General features: G+C 41.6%; 1 protein-coding gene across 1 annotated transcript in view; it reads left to right on the top strand.

Annotated features, from left to right (window-relative positions):
- Window positions 1-12,269, top strand: part of LOC109923835 (chloride anion exchanger-like) — a 61,122-nt gene that overhangs the window by 43,652 nt on the left and 5,201 nt on the right. The window contains exons 14-18 of the mRNA XM_048610265.1: window positions 4,204-4,273; window positions 4,362-4,454; window positions 4,737-4,832; window positions 6,596-6,832; window positions 11,856-11,910. Coding sequence (XP_048466222.1) covers window positions 4,204-4,273; window positions 4,362-4,454; window positions 4,737-4,832; window positions 6,596-6,832; window positions 11,856-11,910 — 551 coding nt within the window. The remainder of the gene's footprint in view (window positions 1-4,203; window positions 4,274-4,361; window positions 4,455-4,736; window positions 4,833-6,595; window positions 6,833-11,855; window positions 11,911-12,269) is intronic.

Genomic DNA, 12,269 nt, shown 5'->3' with positions numbered 1-12,269 from the left:
GAAACTGTAGAGAAATGTGAGTTCAGGGTAAGGGTAAGGGTAAGGGTGAGGACAGAAGAGGAAACTTCGAGGGAAATCTTGCCCAGCAGCTTAGTGCAATGCAGCTGAGTGGATTGTCTCCAGATTAGACAAAGCCCTCCCTGAGTTCTCTATATCTCTTGTTAGAGATGAGAGTGGAGGAGATAAAGAAGAGGTTTAAAAAGGGAATCTGCAGAACAGAAAAAAAGCTGTTGGGGGGGGTGGAGTGGAGGAAGTCATCTTTACATTGCAGGATGATTCTGGAATAGTGAGCAGAGTTAGTCAAAGATAGAAGGACCTGATAATACTTTATGTGGCCCAGCCTGGCCTGAGGAGTGTTGCTGAACAAAAAGACCTTGGGGAATGTAAGTTAATTGCTCCTTGAAAGTAGACAGGATAGTGAAGACAGCATTTGGTATGCTTGCCTTTATTGGTCAGTGCGTTGAGTATAGGAGTTGGAAGGTCACATTGCAGCTGTACAGGACATTGGTTAGGCCACTATTGGAATACTGCATGCAATTCCGGTCTTCTTGCTAGAGGAAGGATATTGTAAAACTTGAAAGGATTCAGAAAAGATTTATAAGGATGTTGCCAGGTTTGGAGGGTTTGAGCTCTTGGGAGAGGCTGAATAGGCTGGGGCTATTTTCCCTGGAGTGTTGGAGGCTGAGGGCTGACCTTACAGATGTTTATAAAATCATGAAGGACATGGATAAGGTGAATAGCCATGGTCTTTTCATGTGGGTGGGGGAGACCAAAACTAGAGGGCATAAGTTGAAGGTGACAGGGGAAAGATTTAAAAGGGACCTAAGGGGCAACTTTTCATGCAGAGGGCAGTGCTTGTATGGAATGAGCTGCCAGAGGAAGTGGTGGAAGCTGGTACAGTTACAACAGTTAAAAGGCATCTGAAAGGGATCAGACGTAAATGGGCCAAATGCTGGCAAATGGGACTCAATTAATTTAGGATATCTGGTCGGTGTGGAGAAGTTGGGCCAAAGTATTGTTTCCATACTGTACAGCTCTATGACTCTACGTTTACCTCTTTTTGGACTTAGTGGAAGAAAGATGAGGGCTATAAGAGGAATTGGCCAGGGCGAGAAGGAGTAATGGTTGTAGGGAGAACAAGGGCATCAAATGTGGGAGTCAGCATGGGATTCAGCAAATCAACAGTTGCAGATAGGGTGTACCAAACAAACATCTGAAGGCTAGCCAGCTGGAATGTTGAAAGTGCAGTTGTAAGTTAACGGGGCAAAGTTTTACCCATGGATGGATACAAAGGGAAATAAGTTTGGGGTGTGGGTAGAATGATACATGGAAAATGACCAGATATGGCCATATTTATGAATTGAGTAGCAAGATCATGTAAGATGACAAATCAAGGATATGACCATGAATACGGAGAGTTTACTTGAAGAGAGAGATTTTGGCAGGATAAACAGGTAGTGAATTAAGAAGTGGGAACTCATAGTGAGTTGAGATGAAGGTTGAATGTTAAAATAAAGACATCAAGCTTTTCCCTTGTAGTCTATTCACGGAATGCAGAATTACTGATCTCAACTATTATTTCCAGTTTCCTTACAATCTTCTGTTACATTGACTAAATGAGAGATGGGGCAGGAAAATGTGAAGATTCATAGAATCTGTACTGTGTGGAAACAGGCCCTTCGGCTCAACAAGTCCACACTGACCCTTATAGCATCCCACCCAGACCCATCCCCTTGTATCCCACCTAATCTACACATCCCTGAACACTATGGGCAATTTAGCATGGCCAATCCACCTAGTCTGCACAGCTTTGGACTGTGGGAGGAAACTGGAGCACCTGGAGGAAACCCACACAGACACAGGGAGAATGTGCAAACTCCACACAGACAGTTGCCCGAGGGTGGTATTGAACCTGGGTTCCTGGTGCTCTGAGGCAGCAGTGCCAACCACTGAGCCACTGTGCCATTCCACTCAGAACCACCACAGATCTGTAGTGAGACACACTCAGATGAGGTGACCATCCTGAATGGATTGACCTTGAAGAGATGATAGTTCAGAGAGTTATACAACAGCACAATAGCTAACACTCCTTTAGGTCATGAACAGATATACATTTGAGTTCTGAGAATGGTGATAAGGAAAATGGCATGCACAAAGTGCCAGATTGTCAGTCTATACCTTTAAATCAAGACAAAAGTCCCAGATTTTAGTGATGTTTCGCTGCTGCCAGACCAGGTTGAGTTTGCAAATCACTATACATTTTAGAGTCTCTGGGACAATTAATTTGAACATCAATACATGTCTGAATATTCTGTACAATATCTTATTCCATTGTGTAGATAGCTTATAGGTTATGTAATTCATTCTACTTAAGGAAATCAACTGTTGTGCTTTGTAGTTTATGGTTTCACATATTGATTAACATTTTGCTACATTTGTAATGGGATTAGTATACATTAAGTAATATTTGCACCACACAAGGGCCAGGCAATAACAATCTCCAATGAGAGTATCTAACCATTTCCTTCTGACATTCAGTGGTGTTACCATCACTGAATCCTCCACTATCAACATCCTGGGGGTTACCATTGACCACAAACTGAACTGGACCAGCCATATAAGTACAGTGACTACAAGAGCAGCTCAGAAGCTAGAACACTGCGATGAGTAACTCACCTCCCAACTCTCCAAAGTCTGGCCACTGTCTATAGGGCTCAAGTCAGGAATACTCCCCACTAGCCTGAATGAGTGCAACTCCAGTGACACTCAGGAAACTTGATGCTATCTTCACAATGCAGTTGGCTTCTTATGCACGCATCCACCACTTTTATCATTCAGTTCCTTCACCACTTATGCATAGTGGCAGAAGTGTGTGTCATGTATAAGATGCACAGAAGCAACTCACTAACATTCCTCTCATATCATCTTCCAACTTTGTCACCACACCATCTTTCCAGATGGACAAGGACAGCAGATACATAGGAATACTACCATGTGGAAGCTCCCTTCTAAATCCATCCTGACTTGGAAATATATTGCTATTCCTTCACTGTTGCTGGGTCAAAATCCTGTGGTTCTACCTACAGCACATGGACTGCAGCAGTTCATGAAGGCAGCTCACCATTACTTTTTCAAGGGGCAACTAGGGATGGACAATAAATGCTGGCCCAGCCGGTGACACTTACATTTTATGGATGAATTAAAAAAATTACAGCAAGTGATGTAAGTTTATATTTGATATCATAGTTGGTTGGAGCAGTATTAATCAGTAAACGTATGTAAAGAGCATTCCTGGAATTTTGTTATTCTCTAATAAAGAACCTTTATTTAAATTACCTATCATCATTGTAGCATTTGGGTATATTTGGAATAGGAGCCAGTAACACAACTGGTAAAAAGTAGTAATCATTTCAGACAACTAACCAGTACATGGGACCCACTATTGTCAGTTGTGTTGAGAATGATTCATCCTCATGGAGAGTTGGATGGACAGCAGTGAAATATCAGTGTTACTGTGAGTTTGCGGATGTATTCAAAACCCTGTAATGGCCTAGTTTCCTCTTCTCAGTGAGACATCAATTGTCAGCAGTCAAGGTGTTGGTGGATTTTTAGCTCGAGCTGCTGTTCTCTCTTTTCATGTCACTTTTGCTGTTCTCTGCATTTGTTGATTGAAAGGCCTGATACCTTTGGGTCAATTGCCAACCTGATCATGACTGGGCCCCTGTTTCTCACATGTTGATGTTAACAGAGTTGAGCTTCAGGGAAGTTTCAAAATTGTTTTTCAAATGTTTCCTTCAGGATCCCAGGTGATCAGATCCTTTGCATCGCCTTTTGCAGAGCATCTGATTGGATACTGTTGAGCTGAGCATTCTAATCACAACTGATGAGATAACGTGGTCACCAACTTTGGCCTCTGCGTCTAGGAAGACCCTGATATTTGTTCTTTAGTTTGCTTACTTGCATGATCAATACAATATTGGTTAAGAAGTTCTAGCCATGATATAACACAGTGTGGAGAAGACCATTGCTCAACAGACTTTGAATTTAATGTTAGGTCCAACATTATGTGGGAATAATCAGTAACTCTTAAAGTAGGTATAGAGGGGATAAACCAGCAAATGGGAGTGAACAATACATGGGAATAACCAGTAAGCAGAGTGACCAATAAATGGCAGTGATCAGTATATTGTGCTTTATTTTCAGTCCACAATGTTCTGTGTTGGCAAATATTAGTGGAACGGATATCTACAAGAACAGGAAAGACTATCTCAATGTAAGGAAATTACTTAATCATCATTCAACACCATTGCATTTCTTTAATAAATCTGTACATCTACCAATCTAACTTGTTCTTGCCTCAGATTTATGAGCCTGAAGGAGTAAAGATCTTTCGATGCCCTTCACCAATTTTCTTTGCAAATGTCGACTTCCTTAGGAGCAAACTCGTTGAGGCTGTAAGTTGCCATTTATCGTATAATTTCTAACATGACCTGTAATATTTCTCCTAGTTTTAACAATGCACAGTTTGTTCAAAGCTATTTCACTAATTGCTTGATGTTGTATATTTATTTTGAATTCCAGTAAAATTAAAATACCACAAGGTGAAATATTTAAACAGTTTTGAAGGTTCTGGAAAACGCTGTTTTGATAAATTCCAAATAATTCTATTTGATTGATGGTGAGATTTCATTTAAACACTGGACTGTAACTAAACTTCTGGAAACCCCTTTCTGCAGATTGGGTTCAATCCACTTCGAATCCTCCGGAAGAGAAATAAAGCTCTGCTGAAGATCAAAAAAATGCTGCGGAAAGGAGAGTTAGCCCTCACTTCAGTAAGTTCTGTTCATCGTAAAGTTGCAAAACCTGCAGATGACACTGTCTAAATATAAAATATATTCAGTGAGTCTCATTACAAGTTGGACAAAGAGCAAAGAATTTGGGTACTCTCTGTGCCTGACTAATTTAATAGAGTTTTTCAACGAAGTCTCAACAAAGAGTGAATAGAAAGGAACCAGGAGATGTGTTGTATTTAGACTTCCAGAAGACATTTCATAATGTACCGGACAAAAAGCTGAGTCATAAGATCAGAGCCCACAGTGTTGTACGTAGTATATTGGCATGGATAGAGAATTAGCTAATGGGCAGGAAACAGTGAGAGGGGATAAGGGATAACAAGGTGTAGAGCTGGATGAACACAGCAGGCCAAGCAGCATCAGAGGAGCAGGAAAGCTGACGTTTCGGGCCTAGACCCTTCTTCAGAAAAAGGGATTCTTTTTCAGGTTGATGACCTGTGACCAGTGGGGTTCAACAGGGATCAGTGCTGGGACCACCATTGTTTACAATATATATTAATGACTTGGAGGAAGGATGACAATGCATTGAAGGCAAATTTGCAGACAACGCAAAAATCAGTAGAAAGCAAGGTGCAAGGGAATTACAGAGAGATACTAATAGGTTAAGTAAGTGGGCAAAATGTTGGCAAATGGAGTATAATGTGGGAAAACATGAAGTTGTTTATTTTGGAAGAACAAAAAGAACAAAAGAACAAGTATTATTTAAATGGAGAAAAACTGCACCACAATGGGACTTGGGGATACTTGTACACAAAACAGAGAAAGCTAGCACACAGGTAATCAGGAAGGCTAATGGAATGTTGGCCTATAAGGAGTATAAGAGTAAGGAACTCTTACTGCAACTGTGCACAGTACTGGTGAGATTGCATCCGGAGTACTGTGAGCAGTTTTAGTCCCCTTATTTAAGGAAAGTTATCTTTTCATTGGAGAAAGTTCACTGGAATGATTCCTGGTATGGAGAGATTGTCTTATAAGCAAAGATTAAATGGGTTGGGACCCTACTTACTGGAGGTTAGAAGAGGTGACCACATTGAAGCATAGAGGATTCTTAATGGGCTTGACAGGGTAAATGTTGAGAGGATATTCCCCTCATGGGAGAGTTTAGGACCAGAGGCCATAGTCTCAGAATAAAGGGATGCCAATTTTAGACTCAGATGATGAGGATTTTTATTTCTCTGAGGTTTGAGAGTCTTTGGAACTCCTTGCCTCAGCTGTGGGGGCACAGTTGTGTACTTTTAAACCAGAGATAGATAGATTTTTGATCGGAAGGGGAATCAATGATTACAGAGAAAAGGCAACAAAATGGATATGAGAGATGTCAGATCAGCCAGAATCCTATTATATTGTGGACCAGGCTTGAGGGGTCAATTGTACATAAAACACAGAAAGCTAGCATACAGGTGCAGCATGTAATCAGGCGGGCTAATGGAATGTTGGTCCTTTTTTCAAGGGGATTGGAGTATAACAGTCAGGAAAGTCTTACAAGTACAAGGTTCTGGTGAGACTATGTCCGGAGTACTGAGAATGGTACAACTCCTGTTCTTATTTGTTATGATCTTATGGTCTGAATGGACGAGAAGATTGAGTAAAATACCATCCAAATCTGTCTGGTACTGTATCCCAGATACAACACAGTATCATATGTTGTAGTACTGCATTATAAACCCTTACAATACTGTACTTACAAACTTTTTTGTATCCCCGCATCTGTCATATCCAATCGTATTCATGTTTCCATACAGAAAGGCTACATCCAAACTGCAGAAAGAAGTGGGGACAGTGACTCAGAAAATGAAGATAACAACATGATTGAAGAACTGGATAAAGCGACAGATATGAGAGGGTTGCCAATGCGGATTGATTGGAAATCACCTCTTCCAACTGGTCTTTGCGTTCCCAGTGTGGAAATACATAGCATTGTCCTTGACTTTGCTGCAGTATCTTTCCTGGATGTGTCTGCTATGAAAGGCTTGAAATCGGTAAGCAAACAAAAACAGAAATTGATGGAGAAACTCAACAGGTCTGGCAGCATCAATTTCAAAGTTAAACACCTCCTTCCTTGACTATTACTCACTCCCACAACCCAAGTCCCATCACCAAATGGGTTGCTTTCAGCACAGCCAACTTATTTATATAACTACTCATAATCCCCATTATCAACTGTCTAGCTTCTCTTCCCTGACTTACTATTAACAATCCCTTTGTCTTGTGATAATACCATGGCTTTAAGAGGTGTATTTTGTCCTGGTTCCTTTTATGAACAGAAGTTGAGACAGAGGTAATGACCGGTCTGTTCCAAGCCAATAAAGTAAACAGGTTAAACAAAAACCGAAAGAACTGCGGATGCTGTAAATTAGGAACAAAACAAAGTTGCTGGAAAAGCTCAGCAGGTCTGAATGTTCTGAGGAAGAGTCACTGGACCCGAAACGTTAACTCTGATTTTTCCTTCACAGATGCTGCCAGACCTGCTGAGCTTTTCCAGCAACTTTGTTTTTGAAAGTAAACAGGTTGTGAGGTCTTGGGTTTTTTTCTCTAGTTTGAAAAATATAAGGAGCATGAATGGGTGAAATGAAGCTCCCACAAAACTAGGGTTTCAGTTTAACTTTCAGCAGTTGGTAGGATTTTGAAATAGTCTGGAGAAGTTCTCTGTCTCTCTGTTACAACAAAAAGGTGGAGTTCTTTCTGCTGCCAGAATTGCATGTGAGACAATCAGTTTTACTGAGAGAAAGCAAGCTGGGCAGCTGTGACCTCAAGCATTTTTTGTTTTTCAAAAATTCAAGCATCTGCAGTAATTTGCTCCAATCTATTTTACTGAATTTGTCTTTGCCAAGGGTGTGTTTATGAGATGTCACTATACTGGAATATTTGCTGTCTAGTAGTTTAAAAAAATCTCTTATTCTGTTAAGTTTTCTAAAAGTGTTAAAGTTATACCAATTCTACTTTTTTTGTTTGTATTTTAACCATAGAGTAAGAATAAAATGTGTTTTGCTTAAAGCCAAGTAGTGTAACTAATCAAATTACATCTGGAACACAGCACCTTATACTCACCATTAAATAAGATAAAAGTTAGGATCTAGGCTATCTCCTTGATATATTTACAGGGGGTTTGGTCTGGTCTATAACAGTCTTCAACTTTTTTTTCCTCACTCTCGGCTCTGTCTCCACATATCCACTCTCACTTCTTTTCACACCCCCCTTCTACTCTCCCCACCCCCAACATCAGCACAAATACCACCTTTTCCTAAGTAGGGTCACTGGACTTGAAATGTTAACTCTGTTTTCTTCCCACAGATGCTATCAGACTTGCTGAGTGTCTCTAGCAAATTCTATTTTTGCTTGTGTCAAATCTCTGGCAGCTGCAGTTCTTTGTTTTATTGAAATTGGTAACAAATGGTTTAAACGATAGAGTATGTAGGCTAAAAAAGGTATAGAAAGAAAAATAGAAAGAAAGAAAGACAGGAAGGAAGAAAAGGACAGAGAGAAACTAAAAAAAATATAAAGAATGACAAAGGTAGACAGAAAGAAAGACAGACTTGCATTTTTGGACCACTTTTCACATCCACCAGATATTTTGAAGCCCTCAACGGCCAATAAAGTACTTTGTGATGTATAATCACAGTTGTAATGTAGGAAAAGTTGGAGCTAACCCACGCTCAGTATTAAGAGGAGCAGGAAATTTGACGTTTCGGATCTGGACCCTTCTTCCGACCAGAAACGTCAACTTTCCTGCTCCTCTGATGCTGCCTGGCCTGCTGTGCTCCTCCAGCTCCACACTGTGTTATCTCTGACTCCAGCATCTGCAGTTCTTACTATCTCTACACTCAGTAATGTTGTTCAGTGAAGGAAATCTGCTATTCTCAACTGGTCTGACCTACATGTGACTCCAGACCTAAAGCAATGTGATTGACTGTCAGTTGCCCTCTGAAATGATCTAGCAAACCATTCATTTGTATCAATCACAACAATGTCTCAACAACGAAATGAAACTGGACGGACCACTTGGCATCAATCCAGGCATCAGAAACGACAACAGTAGAAACAGTCACGTCGATCCTGCTGAGGCCTCCTTGCTAAAATTTGGGGCCTAGTGCTAAAATTGGGAGAGCTGTCTCACAGACTAGTCATACTCACGGAATTATACCTGATAGACAATGTCCCAGACACCACCAACAATGGATATGCCCTGTCCCACTGGCAGGACAGACCCTGCAGAGCTGGTGGCACAGTGGTAAACAATAGGGAGGGAGGTACTCTGGGAGTCTTTAACATTGACTCCAGACTGCATGGTTTCAGCTACTCGACTGGGTCTATGGCAGTGATGGGGGAACCAACAAGAGAGAAAAACATACCTGACGTCATCCTTACCAATCAGCCACCTGCAGATGCATTTGTCCATGACAGTATCAGTAAGAGTGATCACCGCACAGTCCTTTTGGATATAAAGTCCCAACTTCACATTGAGAATGACCTCCATTGTGTTATGCGGCACTATCACTGTGCTAAATGAGACAGAATTCAAACAGATCTAGCAACTCAAGACTGTGCATCCATGAGGTGCTGTGGGCCATCAACAGCAGCAGAATTGTACTCCAGCACAATCTGCAACCTCATGGCCCAGCATATCCCTCACTCAACCATTATCATCAAGCCAGGGGATCAACCCTGGTACAACGAAGAGTGCATGAGGGCATGCCAGGATTGGCACATGGTATATCTGAAAATGAAGTGTCAACCTGGTGAAGCCTCCAAACAGGAATACTTACATACCAAGTAGCATAGGAAGCAAGTGATAGACAGAGCTAAGCAATCCACAACCAATTGATCAAAGCTCTGCTATTTAGCTACATTCGTGAATGGTGTTGGGCAATTTAATAACTCACTGGGGGAAGAGGCTCCACAAATATCCCCATCCTCAATTATGGAAAAGCTCAACACATCAGTGAAAAAGATAAGGCTGAAGCCTTCACAGGAATCTTGTGAAGTGCCGAGTGGACGTTCCATCTTGGCCAACTCCAATGGTCCCCAGAATCACAGGTACCAGTCTTCAGCCAATTTGATTTACTCTATGTGATATCAAGAAATGGTTGGAGGAAATGGATACTGCAAAGGCAATGGGCCCTGACAAATATTTCGGCAATACCACTGAATACATGCACATCAGAACTTTCCGCTACTCTAGCCAAGCTCTTTCAGTACAGTTACAACACTGCCATCTATCCGACAATATGGAAAATTGCCCAGCTATGTCCTGCACACAAAAGCAGGTCAAATCCAACTCAGCTAATTCCTGTCCCATCAGTCTACTCTCGATCATCAGTAAAGTGATGGGCGGTGTCATCAACAGTGCTATCAAGCAGCACCTGCTCAGAAATAATCTGCTCAGTGATGCCCTTTTTGGGTTCCGCCAGGGCCACTCAGCTCCTGACTTCATTACAGCCTTGGTTCAAACATGAATGAAAAAGATGAATTCCAGAGGTGGGTAAGAGTGACAGCCCTTGTCATCAAGGATGCTTTTGAGCACATATGGCATCAAGGAGCCAAAGCAAAATGGGAGTCAGGGGAAAAGGTCTCTGCTGATTGGAATTGTACCTGGGAGAAAGGAAGACAGTTGTGGTTGTTGGAGGTCAGTCATCTTAGCCGCAGAGTTCTTCAGGGTAGTGCCCCAGGGGTAACTATCTTCAGCTGCTTCATCAATAACCTTCCCTCCATCATAAGGTCAGAAGTGGGGATGTTTGCCAATGATTACACAATGTTCAGCACCATTCATGACTCCTCCAATACTGAAGTAGTCCATGTTCAAATACAGCAAGATCTGGTTAATGCCCAAGCTTGGGCTGACAAGTGGCAAGTAACATTTGTGCCATAGAAATGCCAGGCAATGACCATCTCCAATAAGAGACAATCTAACCACTGGCCCTCGAAATTCAATGGTGCTACCATCACTGAATTCCACACAATCAACATCTTGGGGGTTACCATGGACTAGAAACTCAACTGAATTCATCACATAAACACAGTAGCTACAAAAGTGGGTCAGAGGCTAGGAATCCTGCAGTGAACAACTCACCTCCTGACTTCCCAGAGCCTGTCCGCCATCTGCAAGGACAAGTTAGAACCCCACTGTGAAACAAGTTAGAACTGTGATGGAATACTCCCCTCTTGCCTGGATGGTGCAGCTCCAATGATACTCAAGAAGCTTGACACCATCCACAACAAAGAAAAGTGCTTGATTGGCACCACATCCACTCCCTCAGAGGCAGCAGTGTGTACAATTTACAAGATGCACTGTGGAAATTCACCAAAAATCCTTCGATAGCATCTTCCAAACCCATGACCACACTCATCTAGAAGGAGAAGGGTAGTGGATACATGGAACACCACCAACTGCATACCCCCCTCCAAGCCGTTCACCATCCTGACTTGGAAATATTTCACTGTTTCTTCATTGTCACCGGGTCAAAATCCCGAAATTCCCTCCCTAAGGGCATTGTGAGTACACCTACAGCATGTGGACTGCAGTGGTTCAAGAAAGAAGCTCGCCACCACCTTCTCAAGGGCAAAATGGGATGGGTAATAAATGCTGGCCCAGCCAGCAATGCTCACTTCCTGTGAAAGAATACAAAAAATTCAATGAACTCCCGCACACAACAATGTCATATACACTGGTCAGTTTCTCTTTTATGATGTTTAAGATTTTTATGATACAAATCTGGTCCGACTACTGTCAAAACAGCTAATTCTCACAAAAATAGGGGTGGACTTATTTGAATCATGAGTCTGTATTTTGCCAGCATTATCACAATCACAATACATTCCACCAGTATTTTAGTCACCTCCTTGAAATAATTTGTCTGAGAGTCAAAAGTACACCATATCGCATCTGTTAATCAGAATTCCTGCAATTTGAGTTGGTTTGGAAGAAATCAGAGAGAGAAATTATTGAGAAATCTAATTAAACATTAGTTATCAACTGTGTAGAAAGTGACCTGTCTATCTCAACAGATCTTGAAAGAGTTTGTCCGGATTGAAATTGATGTTTACGTCGCTGCTTGTGGTGGTAAGTTTCGTTCTCACTAGATTTTCACCAATTTTGAAGAAAAAAATATTCTTTTCAGGAGTTTATTAGCTTGTGTAAGTCATGAAAGTGATGAATTTACTCCAGGTGAAGGAGCAGTGCTCCGAAAGCTTGTAATTTCAAATAAGCCTGTTGGACCATAACCTGGTGTCATATGACTTCTGACCTTGTCCATCCCAGTCCAACACCAGCACTTCCACATCATGCATTGGTTAAAAGGACAGAAAGTAGAAATTAGGAATATACTAGTATCTTTTCAGTTTCAGAGATAGTAGGAACTGCAGATGCTGGAGAATCCGAGACAACGAGGTGCAGGGCTGGATGAACACAGCAGGCCAAGC

The sequence above is a fragment of the Rhincodon typus genome, chromosome 22 (genome assembly GCF_021869965.1).
Source record: "Rhincodon typus isolate 14 chromosome 22, sRhiTyp1.1, whole genome shotgun sequence".
Lineage (NCBI taxonomy): Eukaryota > Metazoa > Chordata > Chondrichthyes > Orectolobiformes > Rhincodontidae > Rhincodon > Rhincodon typus.
Note: the sequence above shows the minus strand (reverse complement) of the source record. Positions and strands in the feature narration are given on the sequence as shown.